A 26,433-nucleotide genomic window follows, 5' to 3' on the forward strand; every position below is an offset into this window, starting at 1 on the left:
TTTTTCAATTTTCGATTTAAGTGATTTTTGAATCGGCCTAACAATTTAGAAAGGGTCTTGATTTGATTTTGAATACCCGGACGAGAAGCGGGAAGCCACTATCCGTGTCTGACCCGACCCGTTGGATCCCTAATTGCCGAGAAGGCGCTGTAAACCCGTGCACTGTGTCCCGAGTCCAGTCCATTCGTCACTCCCCCATGGCTTCAGCGGAGCAGCCTCTGAAGAAGCGAAAGCTCTACGAGCCTTTACCAGAACCGCCACCGTCTTCGCCGCCGCCGGAATCCGAAGCAACCCCTCCCTCTCCGCAAACCCTACCTACGCCGTCCACTCCCTCGCTGTCTCAGGAGGATATTCTCGCGAAGCGGTGGAACAAGGATGAAATTCGAAGCGTGTACGAAGGCTACAAGCGGATTAAGCGTTGCTTGCTTCGGAAAGACGCTCGCTCCTCCATGTCTGAACTCGAACAGAGTTATCTCGCTCTCATCACTTCTTCCAGAGGTAATAACCTTCTTTTTTCACTCTTTGCTGATCAAATAGCGTTTCATAATATTTTTTTTTTATCGTCAATCGTTTGATTGCAATCGGAATGTGATTTTGCTGGAGAGGAGCGTTTCTGTAGATGGCCATTTAGGAATGTTTCTATGGGAATCTTGTGCATAAAGTTCACTCTGTTAGGTGTTATTTATGTTTGCCCAATGTTTGGAGTATTTGAAATGAAAGAAACAGTTTCCTTTTTTGTTTAAGAATTGCTTGAGGTTTCAATTCATTTTGAAATTGTTTTGTACATGATGACATCTTACGATTTAGAAATCTTATTCTTGCCAGTGTTATTAGGGTTAGTAATTCATTTCACTTCAAATGTTCTTTTGAAACATGAAATGTTGCTGACATATGGTGAAGAATGCCAAATCTATAAGACGGAAAAATATTGAATATTTTGTATTGCATTGATTGATTGAGCAATGATCTATGAGGTGCTAATAAATAGATACAAGATATAAAATAAAAAAAGAAGAAAGGAACCCCTAAATTTAAGAGATATAATAATAGTTCTCTATGATACAACAACCTTCCTATGATATTGTAATCTCCTAAATGAGGAAACTATGAAATAGAGAAAGAATCAACAATATCAATCACATGATTGACATAATCAACACTCCCCCTTAAGCTTGTGCATATAGATTAAAAACATCCAGTTTGTAACGTATGTAGACTATCATAGGACTTGGTGAAGATGTTTGCCATTGATTCTTAAAACACACTAAAGAAGTCTTGATGATTCCTATGAGAATGCTATTGTTGAAATATGAGGAAAGAACTCTGAATATTATTCTATGATTCCCAAAAGGTACAACTGTACAAGTTCTAACAAGAATATGTTAATCATAATAACTTTAAGAATAAAAGAGATATTTAGATTTGTGCTAACTATAGTGGTATAAAACTCTCGAGTAACACTATGAAATTATGGAAAAACGTGATTGAGCATAAATTAAGAGAAGGGATGAAGATTTTGTAGGGAATTAATTTGGTTTTATACTAGGAAAAGGTTTACAACAGTAGCTTACATATGGTTTTATTGACTTGGAAAAAACTCAAGATTGAGTGCCAAGAGAAGTGCTGTGAAAGACTTTGGAGAAGAATGGTGTTCATGTGGCTTATATTCGGGCCATACAAGAAACAAGACTTGTATGACAGGGTAACAACTAGTGTGAGAACTCTAAGAGATGAAACTAAGGAATTTCTTTTATGATTGCATCAAAGCTCAGCCTTAAGTTCTTGTTTAATCTAGTTTTGGACGTGGTTACAAGGGACTTCAAAAGATTATCCCTAATTGCATTTTTTTTGTGTGGATGATATAGTTTTAATTGAAGAATCAAGTGAAACAATTAACTTTAAACTTGAACTTTGATATCTGCAGTATGAGTTTCTTTTATGCTTTATAAGTATCTAGGGTTTTTGGAGTCTCCCTCCATAAGGCCACGCTAGTTGCAGAAAGCACAAGAAATTTGGGTCTCAATATCACCTGAAATAGCCATGCCTTTACCTTGTGTGATTTTATTACCTGATTAAGTGCTTAATTAGCAAGTGAACTATATTCTTTGCCAATAATATTGAAGGAATGGATATAAAAATTTCCTTGATTGGAATTCTCTTTTGCCCAAGGTGAAACTTCTATAATGTGACAGGTTGTATGCGTGTACAAAGAATTGTGGCAGATCTTATTCCTCGGTACGCATGTCACTGTCCAACTGCTTTGGAAGCTGCAGCTAAAGTTGTCATTAATATGCACAACTTGAGTTTGACATTGATCAGCAGAGGAGAGGATTCCAGTGGTATTGCATTTGAAACTGCTAGAGCCTGTATTTGTGGCCTAGCTGATGTTTGCTGTGTTGCTTCGTCGGTGGCGCCAACATCAGCTGTAATTAGAGGAATTTGTGCAGCAGTTTTTCAGAATGTGCTCACCTTTTTTATAGCCTTATTTGAAGGAAAGGATGTCTTACAGATGGTTGACAAGAATTTTCTGAATATGCAAGATACCCCTGAGGCCTTTTCTGAGTTGAAACAAAAGGTTTTAGATGAAGATGAATCTTCATTGACTAAACTGTCCAAGTTGCGTGTGTTATGTTTACTTTGGATATTCTTCTCTTGTCCAAAAGATTTGCTTGCAGCTTGTTTGGATCTCTTAGGCTCTGCCACAAAAGAGGGAACTAATGACGAAGGACAGCATTTTCTGAGCCTGGTGACTAGCACATTTGATGATGATAAGGCAGTTCATCTTTTGGAAAGAGCAATTGGTGGACCTAAATCATGTACAGATTCTATTGGGTCAGGCATCAGAGACAATGAGGCTGGTGAGACCATTATGACTGAAGACAAACATGCTTCTGGTGGTGATTCATCTGTTGGCAAGAGCTGCTTGCTTATACAGGTAATACTTCATAATTTTAATCTTCTTGTGTGGATATCATTCATACACAGAATTTATTTTATATTTTTGTTCTGCACTATAGCTGTTCTACACTAGTTGCCAGGTGTAGAATGAAATTATTAATTCAACCTTCTTTATATTTATTGTGGTTATGTTGGTTCTCTCTACTCTCTGCTCCTTTCCTGGCTTTATTTGTATAATATAAATACTAAATAATACTATTATAACATCCACATTAAGATGTGAACCATGCATCATAAGAAACTTTCTGATATGTATCAAATACTGTATTGGTAGAATTTTAAGATGTTGTAAATTTGTAATGTACAGCTTTTCAGTATTGCTCTAATAATTCTTTTTTTTTTGTCAAAGAAAAATGACTTTATACATAGCATTTAATTGTAAAGACATGATGTGATGTGATTTTCTTTTTTGAATTTTACTTTATGAGATCATGATTGAGCTTTTTGCTTGTAGGTTTTATATTTTGTTAGAAATGACTAGCTTATTGGTTGCTGGTGACACTGAAGAATGTTTGTTAAAACTTATTACTTTTTGCTTAATTTTTATTACTAAGAAACCTTTTCACGACCATTCTCTGTACAGGTCCTTAACAAGGACCCCTCACTGCTGAAATGGATGTTGTGTAGATGTAAGAAGTTACTTGACTTGCTCTCTAATGCATCGTTGGAAATTGCATCACTAGTGCGAGGAATTCTTGGAATGTTTCCTCAGCAAACAGATTTGGAGGACTGTCAAGCAGATAGTGATGAAGATAAATCTGATTCTTCAATTTACATGAATAGCAACTACATTGTTCCTAGGATCTCTGAGGAACATGAAAGCATTGGTGAATCATCTGTAAAAGGCAGCAGTTTGAGAGTTCATGTTGGTTCTTCTAATGATGATTTTACTGATAAGGTTTCTGATAAATATGTGATGGCTCATAGCTCTGCTGTTTCTCTTGACCATGCTCCTGCATTAAAAGTGGGTTTGCTTTATGATAATGGAGTCTCAAAGCCCATGAGCATTGGGGTGGGGGAGGATGGGAATATGCCCACACCTAGGGACTCGATAAGCCATCAAATGTTCTCACCTGCAGTTAGAACACCAGTAAACTTTAGGAGCAATTCATTTGAAGGTAGAAATGATTTCCTGAATGTAGAGAAAAATCAAGTCTTAAATTTCAATTCACCTCCACTGGGATCCTCTAGTGGATCTGTTAGTAATTCTTTGGCATCTCCTAATCATCATTTTATGTCACCATCTGCTTCAACAAAAGGTCAAATTGTCTGGTGCTGTGATGGGGATCCTGCAGCCATGGGTATTGTCTCTGCTTCTAAGCAGCTATGGATAGGTTATGTAGGTCCTGATGTGCCTGAAAGTCATATTAGGTTTCACATAGAAAGGTTTGGTCCTGTTGAACAATTTATTTTCTTTCCAGTAAAAGGATTTGCCTTGGTTGAGTACAGAAGGATCGTTGATGCAATAAAAACTCGACACTGTTTACCTGGATGTTTTCCTTGCCATGTAAAATTCATGGATATAGGACTTGGCACTAGGGGTGCAATGAATGGTGTTGCAGTTGGCTCTAGTTCTCATATTTATGTTGGAAATATTCCCAGTCAATGGGCCAAGGATGAGATCATGCATGAAACAAGGAAGGTGATCCACAAGGGTCCTCTTGCATTCATCGATCTTAGCTGTGAGTTTGCATTACTTATGGAATTTGAATCTCCTGAAGAAGCTACAACTGTCATGTTGCATTTGAGACAACTCCGAAGAGAAAGAAGTAACCACAACCAGCATTTTTGTCCAGGAACAGTTAATGTTGGAATTGGGCATGCTTATATGGATGGTGCAAGGCCTATACCTGCCCCTCCCCCTCCCCATCTTGACCTTAAAGTTAACAACCCTGCTGGATCACCTCATGCTCGAACTCTATCAGGGAGCCCCGCTGATAGCAGTCAAACAAGGATATCTCACTTGTCCACCTTACTTGCTTCATTGCACACAAAGTATAATATTAATCAAAACCTAGGTCTCAATGATAATTATATGACTGGAAATAATTGTCCTCCCATGCGTGAGGAAGATATGGTTCCATCCAGCACTCTGTGCATAACTATTCCACGTAGTAGCTCTTTGTTCCTCACAGACGATGAGTTAATGGCCATTTGCAATCTTGCCATTGGAAACACTGGATCCATTGTGCAGTTGACACAAGCAAACATGCAGATGGGATGTAGTTGGTTTGTTGAATGTAGTAATGTTGATGGTGCAGTTTCTGTTCTAAAGAATCTCCGTGGTTGTCCAGGATTGTTCTTTCAGATAGAATTCAGGTATGCGATTGATTTCTATAATGTACACTCACACAAAGACAAATATATTTGATGACTGAAGTGCATGGTTCTTTTTCTTCTTTTTTTTCCCATTTGGAAGCATATGCCTCAAACTTCAATGTCTTCTCACTCTCTCCTAAGTCCAAACAATGATCCACTTTTTCTCAATTTTTTAAATGTGTTTTCAGTTTGACATGTTCATTAGATGGTACATAATATATATACACTAAAATTAGCAAATTGATGATTAACCAGTGTCATTTGACTTAAGTGTAAAATATATTAAACATGACACAATGCTGTTGCTAATTACTAAAAATCTCATTCTTCAATAGAAAAAAAAGCTAAAACATAAAAGTATTATGCTTAGATTGTCTTGCTGTCTTAAATCTATTATATGAATTTTAGATGTGAAATTCCATATTGAGTGAAGATATTGGTTTATTTCTTGTTACAACTAAATTTATTTAAAATTTTAAGATGCATCACTGTTTGGGACAGATTAGTCTCAATATGGAGTCTGAAGTTTAATCTCAAAATGCATGCGTTTTGGGAACATGAAAGCTGAGAGGTAGATGGTGTGTGACCTTGTTATCAAAATCAGGCTCTAAAATCGGCCATTGTAAACAAAGTTTACTCTTCTAGGGTGGGGTGCTCCTTTGACCAAAATATCGAATATCTCTAAAATTAGCAATCTCATTACCGTATAATATAATCAAAAGCATCTCAAGTGTTTACACTAAGCTTATTTTTTACAGACCTAACATAGCCAAATACCCCAAAAAACTATTCCTATTTTAAGCTAAAGCAAGATGATCCAAAATAGAATAAAATCCCTAAACAAAAAATGAAAAAAATAACCCCAAATAAAAAATTCCTAATTATGAAAATTAAAACCTTAAATAAATAATAGAAACTAATAACTTAATCTACGTCAGTTCTCCAACAATGTAAGTTAATTTTATTTTACACCATTGTCTCCAACAATGTAAGTTAATTTTATTTTACACCATTGTCTGTTGATCGTGCATTCTTTAATGTGTGGTGGGTGGCTAATGATTGTTATTTCTTCCAAGTCCAACAGCTTTTAGATTGTTTCATAGTAAGTCCTCAGAATAATTCATGAGTGTTTAATAACTTACATGGTTATTGCTCTCCTTGCTTTATACAGCAAACCTGGACATCAGAATGCTGTACCATTTTCAGTTAAACCAGAGAACAATTCAATGGAGCTTGTATCCCCCAGAATAAATTCAGAAAATCATACTAGTGGAATACAGGGTGCACCTCTGCTTCAGTCAAACTGGCACTTTCCTGGTTCTACAGAGATGTCAGAGGTTGGAGCAAGGAAACCTGATGGTTATGATAATTTGTCACAGGATCCTCATCAAGGAGGTAGGTAGTGCTCTATGATTTCTTTGTTTATGCATGTCTGTGAGTACAGTTTTTTCTTGGTTATGGAATTATAAATTGAATAACTAAGTTAGGTGTGTACGCTGCTTTCTGGTGAACAATTATGGTGTCTGGTTCTGAAATTTAGTCCAATCTCTACCAGGTAATGTTCCGCATTCATACTCTGGAGCACATGGACCTTCCATTCCACCACCACAACAAATTCAGTCATTTCCTTTTGTACACCCTGTTTATGTTCCTCCAAATGGTCCATGGGATTGTCAGGGAATAAATAATCATTTACCTGTCGGCCAATTCAGGACAGGAGTAATGCCAAATCATTTTCATGGTAATGCTGTTGTCAGTCCTTTTATTCCTGCTTCAGTAACTCCACTTGCTCAGATACAAGGAACTCCAATGCATCCTTATAACCAGCAGGTGCCTCCATCAATTATGCCACCACCTTTGTCATCCTTGCCACCTCCTCAGCCTGAAATGCCACCTCCACTTCCTCCTTCTCCACCACCTTTACCCCAGGTTCAGCCACCCTTGGTTCCTCCACTGCCTAGTTCTCCTCCTCCCCCTCCTCCTCCGCAACTGCCTGTTCAAGAACCAGTCAATATGGAATGTTCAGGGCAGTCCTTGCAGTATCAATGGCAGGGGAATCTCTGTAAAAGCGGGGTTAATTACTGTACAATTTATGCAAGCAAAGCAGATTCAAATATTTGTCGATATTCAAATGCCATACCTGAGCCTGCCGAGTAAGACATCAAATTGTTGCTTCCTCTTGGTCAGAATATTATTTTCTTCAAATGGATTCCCATTTAGATTGTTTTTCTCTGGTGCAGGTGGCCCTCAAAATTAGACATGACAAAACGAACAGATCTTCGACATGTGAAATCAACATTTGCTGCTACTCCATCTCATAGAGTGAGTTTTCAGACATCCTTTGGCGTCTCGCCCTCTCCAACTATCTCATGCTCATTTTGTCAAGAAATGTGTGTAATTTGTAATTGATGCTTTTTCTCAGGCTATTACATTAGATAAGCATTCTTTGATTATATTATTGGGTTTACATGGCTCAAGATATTATACCATGCACAAACTAAACCAGCATGTTTTGTCCCCATCTATGCTCCCATGTAATTTTTAATTTGCATACCCTCTCTCTTTTGTTACATGTCTGGCCGCCTGTCTACAATCTGACTGTATAAGAGCTTGTTGTGTAGTATAATTACTATAATTATTTATTTCCATAATTACGACAGATCTGGTTAGACTTGGTTTGTACAATTTTTATTCTCTTGTAATTGCTTAATGAGGGTAGATGTAGTCTATATATATGATTTGTAATCATCCTATGTAAATTACTGAATTAGAACTAATATTCAGCCTCCTCTTTCAAGTTGATATCAAATCACCAGATCCCAGGGAGGCTTTAAGTTAGCTCATGAGATGAGGATTGTCCAAATCTTTGAGTTCTACTTTTGCTATATCCAGGTTGATATGAAATCTCATTACCCCCCATGTCCAGGCTTGGACATCTAGATGTAGGACTGAACTAGGAAAGTCGTGGAATTAAGTAGGATTTTTTTTAATATTGCATCGAGAAAGCTGCAAGACTGGTAGATTTTGGACAGGTGAGAGTGGCCCAGTATCGATCTATGATAGTGATGCAACTGGATCAGATTAGTGATTGAAAGAGTGGATCTTTATTGATGAACTCAATGTCCTAGCCCTGTCCAATGCAGTAAAGTAATGAGGATCTATGCTCTGTTACTATCTTGAATTTGTGCTAGACCTAACTCAATTTCGAAAACTAACTCATATGATGAGGATTGTTCTAGCCTTTATAAGCTCTACTTTGGCTATGTCTATAGTGGATGTGGGATACCAACGGTTATCATCCAAAAAAATCATTGTGTCGGTCTCCATAGATGTCACCTTCCATAAAACAGAGTCCTTCTACACTAGTTCTCACTCCTCAGCTTCAGGAGAAGAGTAGTCTAGAAGTTGAGTCTCTTGTGTTGCCTTTCTTTCATATTCAGGATATGACATCTTCCTCTAGCACACTAACTGAGAATGATAAGACACCTACTAAGGAGGACAAGGACCTTGGACCAGCGTCATATCAATGCAGAATACCAGTGTAGAACCAGCATCAATACTAGTGAAGGATAATTAAGACATCAATACCAAAAATACAATAGCTTGATGGTCTGTGCTGTTTAGGAAAGATTATAGATGTAAATTACATAATGTATACTACATAGATAAATGCTTGAAAAAATCAAAGTTAAAGACATATTCATCATTAGTAATCAAAAGTCAATGATGTAGACTCCCAATCACCATCAAGTCAATAAAAAAAGTCAAGGAACATGAGGGGGGGGGGGGGTGGTGGTGTTCAGAGAGGATGAAGTAAAAAGCATGGAATTATTGTAGGAAAACAGAACACTACGAACGAATGAATGAACTAATGAGATCATAATTTTTTAGCTGTGAAGTATGCAACACAGCGACAAACAGAAAAAGAGACTTGCATGAATCAGACCTGTGGCAAAGGAGGGCTAATGGTGATCAGTGGGTTGATAGAAGATGCTGGGTTTGGCTAGAAATAAATATAGCAGACGGTCGAACAAGTGGATTCGTCAGAAAACCACCAGGTTGCATGAAAATCACCCCCAAAAACAAGTGTGCTGCTGAATGTTGGGAGGTTTATTTTGCCAGGTAGTTCAATTTTTGTTCAAGACTTAAAGGGACAACAGATAGAGGGACAAAGTGAGGTTTTTATACCTTTGATCGATGTAGCAGTGACACAGTAATAGCAACCCAAATGACTGTCTTTCTTTTTGCTCATCTCTGGCCTTGAAATGTAATTGAAATGCATAATCCTAGCTAAATTTAAATAAAAATATTATATTCACGTTATGGTAATGATGCATTCACTACTTAAAATCATAAAGAAGAGTTTTGTAGACAAGGTAACATAGTTCTGATACTGAGACAGTTGTATTATATGTGTATCAGTATCCAATATTATTTAAAGTATGTGAGGTTGTCTGCATTACATAACTAAGCTGAATAATGTTGTGTGATCCATGTAGTCGACCTCACCTAGTGGGATAAGGCTTATTGTTGAAGGTTGTCTGCATTGCCCTTTCGTTCCCTGAATCTGACTTTATGGTATTGGTTTCTGGTGCAGAGGGAAGTGTGCCGTTTGATTCCATCTTCCTCTAGTGACCACAGAAGGGTATGTTTTCTTTTCCTCACTTATTTGCAAGTTCAAACTGTGCTCTCTCAGAAATGTGCACTGAATCTTAATGTTGATCTATCTTACCTGCTATGTTGTTTCTGAGACTTCCAGGAGCAACTAAATTTTCTCACAAGTTCTAGTATATTTTGTTTAGATTCCTTTGACAAATGTTTGCTTAAGTTTTTGTTGAAGACTACTCTGGCTAGGAATTAAGACCAACTTTTAACCCCTTGCTGAGATGTACTTCATATTATCTTAATTTGGTATTAAATAGAATCTATTGCCTCTCCTGGTGCTCTTTTTTTTTTTTTTTTTTAAATCCTCTTTAACATTATTAATCATTCTGATGTTACTTATTATGTAAATTTGCACTTGTGTATATATGAGTGAGAATTGGAATTTGTGTTTTGTCCTGTAACACAGTCCATTCCTTTTGTTGACCCTATGTCTGCCAATCAGTTTCAGGATTTCATATCATACTTGAAGCAGAGGGATTGTGCTGGGGTTATTAAAATCCCAGCTTCAAAATCCATATGGGCAAGGTTGCTGTTCATTCTCCCCCACTCAATTGAAACGTGCTCTTTGCTTTCTATTGCACATGATCCGTCAGATTGCCTCATTGCTTTGGTTCTTCCCAAAGAAACAAACTTTGACTGGATATAATAGGTGTACTTTATCAAAAATAAAATCATAGAGCTAAGCCGGCAGTGGAGCTGAAGGCACATTTTGTATGCCCGGAATATATGTAAATATTTTATGCTGTTTGCTTTTGTAAAGTTTCTTTCTGGTGAGTAGCAGACACGGAAATTTGGGGTTTGCCTAGGTGTATTTCTGTTTGTTGTAGATCTACTGATGCTGATGTGATTTTTTTTTTTGTAGATCCAAAAAAAAAATCCCTCCATGTTGGTCTACAATCTGCCGAACTCTTTCTTCAGCTGAATAAACTCAAATTACTTCCCAATTGTATCGGTCAATATCTATCTACACGATTCTAAATTTTGATAAATTTTATTCACTTTATCATCTATTAGTGCAAAACGACAGTAGAGAAATAAAGTACAAAAGACTAAAATAAATTACTTTTTATAAAGTCAATATATCTTAATACAATTTCAAGGTCCAATTTAAAGATTTGCTATGAGAAGTCATTTTTACAAATTTCAAGGAGTTTTCTCTTGTTTGATATTTGTGTATAAAGGATAAAGTACAAACAATTTAAAGATACATTTGCTCCTTCATTGATTAAACCATTCCATCAAGGATCTAACAAAACTTAAGATAGCCATCTACGCATTAATTATCACTTGCACTGTGATTTTAAATGAATATTAATTTCTACTCAGATTATAGTGACTAAATTTGCAAAAGCCCTAAGGACAAGTTTGATCTTGACTCTGATATATCATTAACTATGCAATAAAACGAGATGCGAGTACTTTCTTTCATTTTTAAAAATATTTTGGGCTTTTACTCTTGATCTTTTACAATAATGCAAGACTCTAGCTAATCAATAATTTTTCTTTGAATTTGATTCTTTATTTTTTTTCTAATTTTCACAATTAAGTTTTTTTGTGTTGGTGTTTCTTAACTTCAAAAGATCTTGATAATGTAAAATTATGAAATTTTTATTTTTTAAAATTATAATTTACCAATCAGAACAATATAATGCTTTAAAAATATCAAATTTTCTTTGTTTGGAATTTTAACCTCGTGTTGTCCGTAAATCTTTAAGTTCTTGCCAAATATTTAGATTCTGGAATGTTTGAAATAATTTATCATCTCAAATTCATTTTAAATCATTAATTATTTGAATAAAAATTGACAACTTAAGGATTTAAAATAAATTGCCAATAAAGTGTCTCAATTTATGGTTCATCCTCGGACAATCGTTGGTGTACTATCATATGTTTGCTTGAAAACAAAATCTTATTCCACCATTGGAGAAGAAACCACTCACACACACATAATAAGGAAAAAGATAAATGAGAGAAGAAGAAATAGTTTTATATTGATTATTCTAATGCACATACATTCACTCTTTCTCTCATAAACACTCGTACACAAACGTGCTTTTATACATCACACATATAGACGCACATATCTAAATATCTACTGATATATAATAAACATTAATTAATTGGACGAGACACAATGGCCGACATTCACTGTATAAGTTTAAACCTTAGATTAGACGACTCAAGTCTTAGACTGGACGACACTTTTCTTATATCCATCAAATTAACTAACAACATCCACTAGGTAAAGTCGACTACATAAATTACACTAGTAATAATGCTATTTGTGAAATGATTTCATTAAAGATGATCATTTCATACAACCTGCTAATCTCGAGTGTAAATCAACTTCGGGTTCCTTGTTTACTTTGGACCTAATTTAGTGTCTTGGTCCTCCAAGAAGTAGCCTCTTGTCAGTCTTGTGACTTGCTCCAGCACCGAGGCTAAATACCATAGCATGGCCAACAACACTACACTAAGTCAAGTGGATCCAATCTTTACTCACTAAACTCCGAATTCCCTATTGTATCCTTATGCTCCTATATAATAATTTCATTTTGATTGTGAAAAGGTTTCATCCAAGGCTCTTCAAGTTCCAGTGAAACTCTATTATATATATACTTCCTTTGCTAACATTTGAGTCATGCTCAAAGTGCTAGGAGAGTTTACAATAACTTATGCCCCCTGCTTAATAACTGAACTAGACTCCTTTGGTGGCTATCAATGTGTATGATTACATCTAAGGTTAACCATAAATTATTGTACAACAGAAACAGTTGATTAATATCATTGAGTTAGTTGGGACAACTATGTATTAGACTATTAGGTGTAATATATTTCCGATTCTCTTTCTGCACCTTCTATTAGGTTACCATTAGTTCTAATACCCTAACCTAACATTCAGCTAGAATCTAGTCTAAAGGTAATGAAAAATACGTTGCTATGTTGATTACATGAAACAAGCTTCTAAAAATTAGAAGGTGCAGCCACAACAAAAAGGTAGAAAAAGGAGAACAAGAAGACCAAAACAATGGTGTCAAACGCGGACATAATCTTGAAAATCACAGTCCTTGAAGGAGAGTGGCGAATAAAGCTTCTTCCCCTTGATTGAAGACCTCAAAAGCTTCACTGTCCCCAATGATTGCTTTCTAAGCCTCTTGAAGAACCATCTCTTCATGCCCCACATGTCCTGCGCCATCTCTCTAATAATCAACGTGAGTCCTCTCCTCTTCCCTCTCTATTTTTTTCTTGGTGCCTCACATAGCAATGAGTTGTTATTATACTGAGGAGGGAAGAAAAAGTAATTAAAGGCTTGATACTTGAAGAATCAGTATCTTCTTACCATGCGGTTGATTTATGGCTAATATAGCATTCCTATTCAATGAATTAAACTTTTAGTAAAAGATGCCTTGCATACTAAACTAAACATTACGTTGAAATTGAGAGACTTTCACGGTTCAAGAATGACTAATAGTAATGATCTATAAGCTTTATTATATAACATGGTGTCATGGTGTTGTATGATTCACAGATAATCATGTTCTATAATTACTTGATTGAAAGGTTTGATTTGAAATTAGTGCTTGAAAAATAATTTAGTGAAAGAAGTTAGTTTTTAGAATTAATTTGTGTATTTTAAATGATTAGTCTTTGTTTTTGGGCTGGGGATAACCTGAACAACCAATAAAATGTTAATAAGTCTTTTTACTTGAAAATACTATGTTAACTGATTAGGTCAGCTTGCATTTCATGCATGGAATCTACCGAAAACTTAAACATACAGCTTTTAACTGTCGGTTTAGGTATTCTATTCAAATTGCGAAAAGTCTAGGGATGCTGGTTTGATTACTTAATACAAGCATACAATTTTTTGTTGGATTCAATTGGAACCCATCACTCACCAACAGAGAGAAGAAGGTTGAGAAGAATTGAGAGGAACTGAATCTTTATTGATGAATGAATTGATTACAGTTACAGCTCATTTTCTGAAGTATATATTCTATGACTCCAGGTGTAATTCTGTTACACCTATAACAAACTCAAAACAGAAAAATAGTATATAAACTGAAATGCACTATATCAATTAATATCTATCTGTGATGCTATCAGGTGCTACTAGCACCATGTGACTTTATTTGAATTACCCAAAATACAACACTTCCCCTTAATTCAAATCTTCAAAACAAATGACTCCAATCTCTTCCCTTAGCTTTATGAATCTGTCTGGTTTAACAGCCTTGGTTAGCAGGTCTGCTAACTGATCTTCAGTGGGACAGTAAATCAATTTCAGAACTCCATTATTCACTTGTTCTCTGATGAAATGAAACCTTGTTTCGATGTGCTTGCTACGCCCATGTGAGACTGGGTTTTTAGCAAGACTAATTGCTGATTTATTATCTATCAGTAATGACAGTGGCATCTGTACTTCACATTTCAACTCATCAAGCAGTGATTTCAACCAAATTGCTTGACAAACAGCAAAGGAACCAGAATATACTCTGCCTCACAGCTTGAGAGAGCAGTAACTGGTTGTTTCTTTGAGCTCCAAGACACAGCAGCTCCACCAAATTTGAACAAGTAACCAGATGTGCTTCTCCTATCTGTCCTGTCCCCACACCAATCAGCATCTGAGTAACCAATCAATTTCATCTCAGCACCATCAACACTACTTGGAAACATCACACCATACTGCATAGTTCCCTTCACATACCTTAGAACCCTCTTGGCAGCCAAGAAATGAGATTTCTTTGGCCTATTCATGAATTTACTCAGCACGCCTACGGCATAACAGATATCTGGTCTGCTATTGCAGAGGTATCTCAGTGAGCCTACCAACTGTTTGTAACCAGTTGGATCAACACCTTCTTCCTCAGGCTTGTCTTCAAGCTTCTGGTTTGTTTCTGCCGGTGTGATTGCAACATTGCAATCCTCCATCCCAAATCTCTTCAGAATTTCACCAGCATATTTCCTTTGATGCATGACAATCCCATATTCAGTCCACAAGAATTCTAACCCAAGGAAATATGACAATTTCCCTAAGTTAGTCATTTCAAATTCACTCATCATGAGTGAAGTGAAATTATCAATCTCTGTTGTATGATTACCAGTCACTAGTAAATCATCAACGTATAGGCACACCATTAACACCTTGTTATCCTCCTTCAACATGACATAAACTCCATGTTCTACCACACACCTTTTGAAGCCAAGTTGAGCAAGATATGCATCAATTCTCCTATTCCATGCTCTTGGTGCTTGTTTGAGCCCATAGAGCGCCTTGTTCAACTTGTATACCATTTCCTCCTTGCCTTCTAACTCAAAGCCAGGAGGTTGAGTCACAAACACAGTTTCTTCTAGTGCCCCATTCAAAAATGCAGATTTTACATCAAGATGTGTCAAACTCCACCCCTTATTGCTTGCTAGAGAGACAATCACTCTCACAGTTTCGTGCCTTGCAACTGGTGCAAAGATCTCTGTATAATCAACTCCTTGTTTCTGCAAGAAACCTCTAGCCACAAGCCTAGCCTTGTGCTTCACAATTCTGCCCTCAGGATCCAATTTCAACTTGAATACCCATTTTACACTTATTGGCTTCTTGTTCTTAGGCAATTGAACAAGATCCCAAGTATGATTCCTTTCAATTGATCTCAACTCATCTTCCATTGCTGCTCTCCACTCACTAATCTTCAATGCTTCAGTGAAGTTGACTGGCTCTGCATCTGCTAAGAGAGCGAAGTGAATCAAGTCACCTTCGTCAGTCACAGCACTATCTGGCAGCACCTCACAATCTTGCAGTCTCCTTGGTAATTGTTTCTGCCTCTGTGGTCTCACTGCTGGAGTAGCGGGCACATCGTGTACTACATCACCAGGCACATCATCATTAGGTGCTACAACACCATTCACACCATCATTATTCACTTCTGCAGCACTGTGATCATCACTCTCACTGTCACTGCATATATCGATTTCTGGTGCAGCCTTGAATTTCACTTCCCCTATTTCCCAGTCCCATGACTCATCTTCTTTGATCAAGAGATCTCTACTAATACACGTCTTCTTCAACTTGGGATTGTACAACTTGTAACCACCAGTTGAGTGGTATCCAATCAATACCATGACTTCACTCTTGTCTTGCAACTTAGTTCTCTTAACGTCTGGTATATGATTGTAACACAAAGATCCAAACACCCTTAGATGACTCACTGAGGGCTTCTTGCCACTCCATACCTCCATAGGTACCTTCAACTTCAAGCTCTTTGTAGGACACCTATTGAGAATGTAAGCTGATGTTGTTACAGCTTCACCCCAAAACTCATGAGGCATGTTCTTTTGTTTCAACATGCTCCTTGCCATATCAAGCAAGGTCCTATTCCTTCTTTCAGCAAGTCCATTGTGTTGTGGTGTGTATGGGGGAGTGACCTCATGGACAACACCTTGAGCTTCACAAAATTCCTCAAATGCTTTTGAGGTGTATTCACCTCCACCATCTGTTCTCAATATTTTTAATTTCTGGCCACTCTGTGTTTCTGCCACAGCTTTGAATTTCTTGAACACCTCTAATGCTTCACTCTTCTGCTTGATGACATACAGCCATATCATTCTAGTAAACTCATCAATGAAAGTAATAAAGTATTTATTACCTCCAAGTGTTGACACTTCAATAGGACCACAAATGTCAGAACTCACTGCATGTAGTGGAGAGCTTGCTCTCATAGGTGACTGATCAGCAAATGGCAATCTGGTTTGCTTGCCTTTCAAGCACACATCACAGGTCTTGTCACACACATCAATCTTTGGCATACCTGTCACTAGCTCCTTCTCACTCAACTGAGTTAGACTCTTGAAATTCAAGTGTCCAAATCTCCTATGCCATAGCCAGCTCTGTGATTCAGTCATTGTACTCAATACTTTCACACCAGAACCTTTTACATTGCATTTAAAAGTCCTGTTCCTGCTCAGTTTTGACTTCAAAACCAGTTTATCAGAATTATCAAACAGCTGCAGCACTGCATCTCTCATAGTTACTGAGTAACCTTTCTCCAATAATTGGCCTACACTCATCAAATTACTCTTCATGCCAGGCACATACCACACATTTTCAATCAAGACAGTTCCACCATCCTTCAATTTTACCAGCACATCTCCCATTCCTTCAGCAACCAAGTACTCATCATCAGCACACCTGATTCTACTTTCTTTGCTGGAATCATAGTTAATCAACCACTGCCTATTCCCAGTTAGATGGTTAGAACAACCTGTGTCCAAATACCACCAATCTACTATTACGCCTTCATCATTGGTTGTCACCATTAACATAACAGGTTCTGTATCAGAACTATCTTGAGCAAGATTAGCTTGCTCTGTACCTTTCTCTGGTTTCTTCCACTTACCAGCACCAGACCAACATTCATCAGCAAAGTGACCAAATCTGTCACAATTATAACACTGTATTTTCCTTTTATCAAAGTTCTTTTTCTTATTAAACTTTGAGTTATAACCTCCTTTATTTGATGATTCTGCCTTATCAGCCAGTGATTTTCCTTTATCTTTATCACTACTATTGGGATTCTGTTTAGCCTTCTTATCTAACCACTGTTTCTTCTTAATTTCACGCCAATTTTCCTTAAATGCTGCTTGCAAAGCCTGATCTGTTTCTTTTCCATTTCCTCTTTCAATTACTCTTAATTCAAGTGCTTCTAAACTACCTTGCAATTCATCAATCTTCATTGTACTAGTGTCCTTAGACTGTTCTATAGCAACAACTATATGATCAAATTGAGCAGTTAAGGAACGCAGTACCTTTTCAACAATCATCTGCTCAGAAATTGTCTCACCACAGGTCTTCATTTCGTTCGTAACAGTAATTATGCGAGACACATAATCAGCTACCTTCTCATTGTGCTTCATATTCAGGTTCTCATACTGCTTCCTCAGTGATTGAAGCTTGACTTTCTTCACAGTTGCATCACCATCATAGCAACGCACAAGCGTGTCCCAAGCAGCTTTCGCCGTCGTCGATTCCGCAATCTTCTCAAAGATCTTTGCATCAACACACTGGTGAATGTAGAACAAGGCTTTCTGATCCTTCTTCTTCTTTTCGCGATGCAAATTCCTCTGCGCTTCCGTCGCATTTTCCGCCAAATCCGGAACTCCGTCATTCACAAATTCGAGCACATCTTGTGCTCCGAACAACACACGCATCTGTATTGACCAACGACTCCAGTTCTTACCATCAAACACTGGTAAGTGAGTGTTAAATCCACCGTTTCCATTCATCTTCTCACTCTGTTCTTCACTCAAATGAACCTCACAATTCTCTCGTGTTTCCCTGACCCTAGAAAATCAATTGTGATTTTCTTCGATTTCAATCTTTAATTCAATGCGAATTTCCGATTTAAATCACACGCACCTCACGCAGCTCTCGTGTTTCCCTGAATCTCACTCGCTCTAGATACCAATTTGTTGGATTCAATTGGAACCCATCACTCACCAACAGAGAGAAGAAGGTTGAGAAGAATTGAGAGGAACTGAATCTTTATTGATGAATGAATTGATTACAGTTACAGCTCATTTTCTGAAGTATATATTCTATGACTCCAGGTGTAATTCTGTTACACCTATAACAAACTCAAAACAGAAAAATAGTATATAAACTGAAATGCACTATATCAATTAATATCTATCTGTGATGCTATCAGGTGCTACTAGCACCATGTGACTTTATTTGAATTACCCAAAATACAACATTTTTTTCATAATAAAGAATATTGAGTTATTGACTCTTTCGATATTCTTTTAGTAATCTTTTATACTCTTTTGATACTTTTATGGTTAAAAAATTGTGAGCCTTGTTAAATTAATATATTAATTCATTCTTTGTTAATGGAGTTAATATATTTCATGCAAGAATCTACCGAAAGCTCAAACGTACAACGTTAGTTATTCCATTTATATTAATATTGCAAAAAATTTAGGGATGCCGTTAGTATGAGCGGTTGATTACCTAGTACAACTTAATTTTTTTTCGAGAATAAAGTATGTTTTTTTGTCTTTTTAAAAGCAGAAAAATAAATGAAATATTTAATGAATATAATTCTGAAAATTGTTTTTTTATTAAATTAATATCTCATTCTTCAGTTTTTAAAATCAGAAAACCAAAATATATTTTTTTGTCCCCTACAAGTACCCATCTTTTGAAACCAAATCCGAATATCGAACACCAAGTGAGATTCATCTTTCAGTGATCAACATTCAAAACTTGATTCATGCGGGAAATTACCTTCTTCCATTAGACTCAACTATCTTTAAGATGTTTTACTTTTATATTTTCTTTTTCTATCACTTTTGTTTTTCCTTAAACTTTCACATCCTTTTTTTCTCTCCACTATTTTATAAAAAATGATTTTTTAAGAGATATTACATACACTAACAATATAAAAGTCTTTTACAATGTCATTAGATTACAAAAAATTATATAAATTAAGTTTGTTACTTTTACACCGACAATTCACGTATATTAAACTCTTTGAAAAACTATTTTTTATATAAGATATCTTTTAAAAAAAAATTATAATCAACCAAACCTGATCACTGTTTTGATATTTTTTCATTATTTTTACCCTTCTTTATATTGGTTCTTATAAAAAGATCAAGCATCACTTCGCGAATTTGAATCTTATAAAAAAGAATTAATGAAAAAAGTATTACTTAACAAATTGTTTTAAGTTCTTTGCCCTACAAAATGTTGAATGATTTTTTTTTAATGAACAAAATGTTGAAAGATAGACATCTGAGTATACTGAATCCTTTTTCATTTATTGGTCAATGTACAGTTTTACTTTAAATATATGCTGCTGCTAAATAAAAATGGACCTTATTTAAGTATTTGTGACTAATAGAATAAACAAGGAAAGGCTTACCGCAACTTTTATTAATTTGCTTGATGTTGGAGGAATAATGGGTTCTTATTAGGGCATGTTGTGCGACAGAAGCTTATGACTTAGTTTATATAAAGTCAACTTAGGTTAGATTTTTTTTTTTTAAATAAACTAGGGCAAGCTTTTATAGAAGTTTGTTTAATTAAAAAGATCAGATTCAAAACATTCAAAATACTCGATAGAATGATCTATTTAAATAAATATAAATAATATTTTTAATAATTATTATTATATTTTTAATAAGTTATTAAAATTATATATTTATTTTTTAAAATATTAAGCATGTTAAACTACATAAGTCATGCTAATAAACTTATTCAAGAATATATTAATAACTTAAAAGTCTTATCATAAAAGGGACTTTTAAATAAGTTAGTATGAAAATCAAATTACACCTTAAAAATACTTATATAATATAAACATAGAGAGGTGATACACACATATATAATAATTTATAAAATATAATATTTTGTGTTTATTTTTCTGTCATAATGACATGTCTACCATGATGTGTATAAACACAAAAATATGTTGTTATACACATTGTTATATAAATTGTGCAAATAACATTTCATAAACAAATTATATTTACTCTTATAAAATCTAACCTACCTATTTTCAGCCAGCTTTTTCTCATGTCTAGTATAACAATTATTTTAAATTTTATACTTTATAATTTGTTTATTTTTTTCTTATTGGTTCATTAGTCGATTATCATATTTAGAGATAGGTAACGTCTATCTAAAAAACATTAATATAAAATAGACCATTAAACAAATTAATAGGCCAAATCAAACCTTCAAAAGGATATGTGAGGTCTAAAAAAAAAGTCTATATCAGATAATAGATCAAATTTAAGTCTTAATTTTTCTTAAAAAAATCAAGCCTATTTAAGAAAACTCTTATTTGACTCAGCCTATTTTTCACCTTTCATCTCTAGTTCTTATTTAGTTATGGTGTATCAAAGAGTTCATCTTCTTTCTAGTTAATTAAATATATATATATATATATATATATATATATATATATATATATATATACTTTTTTAAATTACAAGAAAGAATTAATAATACTCAAGAGAAATATTAATGATAGTCTCTCTAACACTTTCATTTTAATACTTTTTCTGCTATTGATCGAAATTTGTTAAAAATTATAAATTATGATGAATCTCATTTTTAAATAAGGATACATAGTCATTAAATAAGAAATAAAATTTATCAAAATTTATAATTTTTATTAAACTTTAATTAACAGTAAAAATGATATTAGAGAAAGTACTACTGACATTCCTAATACTAAATATGTGAACCATCTAATAATTTTTTTTTTAAAAAAGGAGAAATCGTGGAACAGGCAGTATTTTACTTTACGGTTTGGGCCAGCAACAGTCTAAGTTCTATTGGGTGATTGTTGTATTCAGAATTAAAGAAAAACCTGTGTGTGTGAAATATGCATAATTTTCTATTTCAGGATTATTTTGACGCCAGTATTTTCATGATTTGGGCTTATATACTACTTGTTCATTATTTTTCTTTTTCTTGGAGTAGTATAGGTCTGTGTCGTGATAATTGTTTTTCACATTGCTTCTGAGTTTTAAATATGCTGCTGGCCTGTTGACTATTGTGTTTCCAATGGTTTTCTTTCTCTCCATATTCCATAAACAATTTGACTTATTTAAAATGAATTAATGCGTACAACTGTATAGTTTAGAAAATCATTTACAATTGACTAAAATGATGGTACAAAGTTGATCAGCACAATTATTATAAAAAAAAAATACTCTGCATATATCTTATTGTGTCAGATTAAGTCGTCTTCTTCTTTTTAATCAGTAATTAGAATCTTCGGAGTTTTAGTGAAATTTTAAGATATCTTCACATGTTTCAATTATTTGGATTGACTATAAGATTGTAAGTCTTTTAGTAAATCTCAAAACATTTGTTACTTTAGAAAAAAAAATTCAAGTAATAAACTAATTATTGCTTATTTCATTGAAATATTTAAATAGATTTACAATTATATTCCAACTTTTAATAGAAATATCTTTTCCTTAATTAATAATTCTTATTATAAATAATGCATTGCATTACAAAATAAATAATAAAGGAGTTTGATTTTTTTATACTATTATTGTTACACAAAAAGTTTAGGTGAGTTGAGTATGAGAGACTCACCAAGATCAAGACAAATTTTAAGATTCAATGAATATTTACAAAAATACTTATAAATTATTCTTTAATAAGATTTTCAAATCAACAATAAGAATCATATCCACGTCTTTTGGAATATGAATTTATGTCTTATCAACTATATTTTGAATTTTGATAGAAATATTTTTTCCTTAATTGATAATTTTATTACAAATTATGCATTGCATTATAAAACAAATAATATAAGAATTTAATTTTCATATATTATTATCGATACACAAAAGTTTAATGAGTTGAGTCTCAAAGACTTATAGTTCATCGGACTTTAAAACTCAATAAGCACTTATCAAAATACTAATAATTTATCCACCAATAAAGTTTTCACATTAATAGTAAGAATTAAACCCAATATCAACATGAGAACTTTATACAAATTTGCATGCTATCAATTTTTTGAAAATTATTTTAAATATATATATATATTTAAAATATTACCAAACTCAAGAATCTTACTTCTATGACAAATTATAATAAGATGGGAGTATACAAAATATTTACAGAATAACTAAATTCTAGTTAAATTCATAATATAAATGTGAAGTGAGTATGATGGAAACTATTTTTAATTTCATCCTTCTTTATTTTTTATTTTTTAAAAAAATACATATATTAAGAAATGTAATTAATATCTGTATTAATATTGAAATTATATTTAACTTCCTAATATGACCTCTACTATTATATTTATCTCTCATTTATGATAAATATGTAAAATATTTAAGAACCAGATAGAGATAATAAAAACACAATGAAAGAGATAACAAATGAAATAATTATCATTGTGGTATAATTTATTAATTACTTATCACTTTATAAAATATTTATTAACCCTTCTCTGCACTTTCTTCTAAGAATTTAATATTACTATTCATAAAAAACGAAAAACAGTCTATGGATCACCAAAAATAATAAATTTATTATTTTTAAAAAAAAAGTTATATACTATTATTTGTGATAAATATATCATATAAAATAATTTAATTTAGATCATGACCATTAAAATTTTCTCATATAAAGTTAGATAAGTCATGATCTTTTTAAATGATACTCCTATTATCTACAACATAATTTTTCTTCTTCTAAATTTAAGAAAAATATTGATTTTCTTAATTCTTTTGTAAAGTTCTAAAGTAACAAATATCCCGAATCAAGAAATAATACACATTTTTAATTTATACGAAATCGGGTTGCCACTAGCAAATAAATAAGGATTTAATGTATATTTAATTTTAGTGTAAAATTTCTTACGCTATATTAAGCCATATCCAGTGACGGATCTTCATTGGTTTGAGAGTGTGCACTTGCACTTCCTCATTTTTTAAAATTCACTAAATTTGTAAATAAAATCTTATATTTTTATATTTTATTTTATTTATATTTATATAATTCAACGCACTAATTTTATTTTTTATAATTTGTCTCATTGACTTAACGTCTTAGATCCGTCACTGACCATATAGATACGTTATTAAAGAAGTTAATTATTATGATCACCGCCTACTTCATTTTTTTTATACATCACGATCACTACCTACTAACTTAGCGATGTATAAAAAATTCATATTAGTGAACTTCCAAATTTTAACTCAATATTCTCCTAAAAAATTTAACTCTATGGATATGTGGTTAAAAGATTAAGATGCTTTAAAATATTTATTATAGTAAAATTTGATATTAAGTTGTCTCTTAAATATTACAATGTCTATTTCATATATATTGATGATTTATTCTTTTTTATTTTTCCCAAAACTATTAATTTTTTTATAAATTCAATGTTTTTTTTTAATTTTTTTCCACTTTTACTTTTATTTAATAATAATAATATAATTTATTACAAGTAATGAAATATCAAATAAAAATATTTAATCCAAATACAATAATATTTTACTTTCATTAAACATTCCTTAATTTCGTACATTAATCTTATCTTAAACTGTACAACAACGAAAAAACTCATCTTAAATATGGAATGAGGGTAGTTTCCATTCCTATATGATAAGATTAAGTGCAAATGAGTTGCAAATTCTTTCAAACTATTTTTTTTTTTTTGTTGAGAAATTCTTCCAAACTATTATTACTACTAAATGATATGAAATCTTTCTTATTGAAGCAAGAAATCACTAAAATTAGGACTCAAACAACAAAACAAAAGATTGATGAGTATAAATTTTATGAGTTACACTCATATTATTAACATTTAATTGAAAAAAATTTCATCCGTATTTTTTTATTAAATTATATTATTTATCATACTTATATTTTTTTTTGTCAAGATATCAAATAGTATATAATGTTCATGATCTTTATCCATTTATTATTGATACTCGTGACTTCTTTCTTAACAATCAAATATCCTTGGAAATTGAAGTAAAGAGTTAGGTACTATTCCATTTTCGGTGTTCTTATCTTTGAAAAACAAGCAAGTCAAGTCAATGGTTCATTGGTTTTCTTTCTTTCCATTATATATGTTCAGCTTTGTTTTGTAGTCACTTTCTGCGGGCAAAGGTTGCAACACTTTCACCCTTCCATACCAAAAATTAAAATTAAATTTTTTGAGTCAATTCCAACACCACATCTTCATTCCATCAAAACACAACAAAACCAAACCAAACATAACACACCTTTGTAAACTCCGATGATGAATAAGAACACAGACATCATCATGAGTTATTTCCGAAGCAAGCGGCAGCCACACTCCATACTCGGCACACTCTACCATCCATGGGATCCCATAATTTGGAGCAAATTGCCACCCGAAATCCTCGAATACATACTCTCTTTTCTTCCTCTCAAAACCTTCTTAAACCTAAGATCCACTTGCAAAGGTTTCTGGTCTCTCATATTCTCTCCTCCTTTCATTTCGAAACACTGTTCTCCCACTGCTTCTTCACCCTTCTCTTCATTCCTCTTACTCTCACACCCTCAATTCCACCGTCACTTCCCTCTCTACGATTGCACACTCGGCACGTGGCGCAATTTCTCTCTCTCACTCTCTGATTCATTCCACTCTTTTCCTTCTTTCAGCACTCTTATCTCCTCTGGTGGTCTCTTTTGCCTATCAGATTCCACATCATGTTCCTTGCTCGTGTGCAACCTTTTGGCCAAGTCCTCTAGAAAGATTCAATACCCAAGTTTCTCTCTTCACTTGGAGCATCTCACTTTTGTCACCACCCCAACTGGGTACACCATATTTGTTCTATTTTCTGAGGCTGCCTCAAACTGTGCCTTTGTTTATGACTCAAAGGTTCAAACTTGGAAACGTTTTCGCGGTTTTGCTCCGGTTCTCGGTGACAACCATCAGCAACAAGGTGTTTTGTTCAATGGGGGTTTGTATTTTGCCACCCCAGAACCGTTTTCTGTGGTGATGTTTGATTTGAAGAGTGGAAGGTGGGAGAGACCCGTTTGGGAGTTACCGAGTCATCACCTCACTTTTGTTCGATTGGTGAGTGATGGAGGGGGAAAATTGTACTTGGTTGGTGGGGTTGGGAGCAATGGAATATCAAGGAGCATCAAGTTGTGGGAATTGGGTGGAGATGGGAATTATTGGGTGGAAGTTCAAAGTTTGCCTGATCTTATGTGTAGGAAGTTTGTGTCAGTGTGTTACCATAACTATGAACATGTTTATTGCTTTTGGCATGAAGGGATGATCTGCATTTGCTGCTACACTTGGCCAGAGATTTTGTATTACTTGCTTTCTAGGAGGACTTGGCATTGGCTTCCAAGGTGCCCCTCTTTGCCTCTCAAATGTAGCTGTGGTTTCAAGTGGTTTTCTTTTGTTCCAAATCTGTATGCTTCAGTGTGATAGCTTTTTTTGTTGTTGTGTTTCTTCTGGTTTTTGGGTTGTTGTGTGCAGGTGTTGGGATTGTGTTAGGAGTTGATCCAGTTCTTTTTGTTTTTGTATATCTAATGATTTCTGGTTGTCATAAATTTGTAATTGATTTTTGTCCTAAAGTAAATACCTTGTCTATTGGCATTTGTTGTGGGATTTGTTACATTTGTATCCTGTACGGTTCTTAATCACAAAAAGGGGATTTAATTGAGAAGATTTAATTGATTAAATACAGTATGATAGAGTTATTGACTCTGTACATTTGTTATACATGTCTTCAATTTTTATCCATAAAAAAAGTGTTGCTGAGGCAGGATAGAGTCTATTAGAAGTAGAACCAAGAAAAAAAATTGTACTTTCTACAATAATGCAAACTTAATTGAAAATCCCACCTCATCAAATTTTGATTTAGCAACTTCCTACCATAATAAGGATTAACAACTCCACCGAAATTTGTGAAAAACATGCCCCATCGCCTTTATTTCTTTTGCGTGTGTAATTTGCCCTAACTTAA

General features: G+C 34.0%; 2 protein-coding genes across 4 annotated transcripts; both read left to right on the forward strand.

Moving 5' to 3' along the window:
* Nucleotides 1-136: 136 nt before the first annotated feature.
* LOC100798033 (uncharacterized) lies at nucleotides 137-10,886 on the forward strand. 3 transcript variants are annotated; one of them, XR_001384651.3, is made up of 9 exons: nucleotides 137-498; nucleotides 2,193-2,935; nucleotides 3,542-5,277; nucleotides 6,449-6,672; nucleotides 6,833-7,430; nucleotides 7,518-7,599; nucleotides 9,875-9,922; nucleotides 10,385-10,712; nucleotides 10,805-10,886. XR_001384651.3 is itself a non-coding variant. In XM_014766978.3 (8 exons), the coding sequence occupies exons 1-8, from the start codon at nucleotides 198-200 to the stop codon at nucleotides 10,586-10,588; spliced, it is 3,936 nt and encodes a 1,311-aa protein (XP_014622464.1). In that variant the 5' UTR covers nucleotides 137-197; the 3' UTR covers nucleotides 10,589-10,886. The 3 variants fall into 3 exon arrangements, 1 of the variants encoding a protein (XP_014622464.1); XR_005888442.1 differs by having other exon boundaries at nucleotides 10,385-10,670; XM_014766978.3 differs by having other exon boundaries at nucleotides 10,385-10,886.
* A 13,578-nt stretch (nucleotides 10,887-24,464) lies between these two features.
* LOC100794465 (F-box/kelch-repeat protein At5g43190) lies at nucleotides 24,465-26,063 on the forward strand. The gene has a single exon (XM_003556962.4). It carries the CDS (start codon nucleotides 24,726-24,728, stop codon nucleotides 25,890-25,892), a length of 1,167 nt encoding a protein of 388 aa, XP_003557010.3. The 5' UTR covers nucleotides 24,465-24,725; the 3' UTR covers nucleotides 25,893-26,063.
* The last annotated feature ends 370 nt before the right edge of the window (nucleotides 26,064-26,433 follow it).

The sequence above is a fragment of the Glycine max genome, chromosome 14 (assembly GCF_000004515.6).
Source record: "Glycine max cultivar Williams 82 chromosome 14, Glycine_max_v4.0, whole genome shotgun sequence".
Lineage (NCBI taxonomy): Eukaryota > Viridiplantae > Streptophyta > Magnoliopsida > Fabales > Fabaceae > Glycine > Glycine max.

Coding starts and splice junctions, on each gene's coding strand:
- LOC100794465 (XM_003556962.4), top strand. CDS start 24,726: ATGATGAATAAGAACACAGACATCATCATGAGTTATTTCCGAAGCAAG.
- LOC100798033 (XM_014766978.3), top strand. CDS start 198: ATGGCTTCAGCGGAGCAGCCTCTGAAGAAGCGAAAGCTCTACGAGCCT. Junction 6,673..6,832: donor ACAGGATCCTCATCAAGGAG/GTAGGTAGTGCT, acceptor AATCTCTACCAG/GTAATGTTCCGCATTCATAC. Junction 7,431..7,517: donor GCCATACCTGAGCCTGCCGA/GTAAGACATCAA, acceptor TCTCTGGTGCAG/GTGGCCCTCAAAATTAGACA.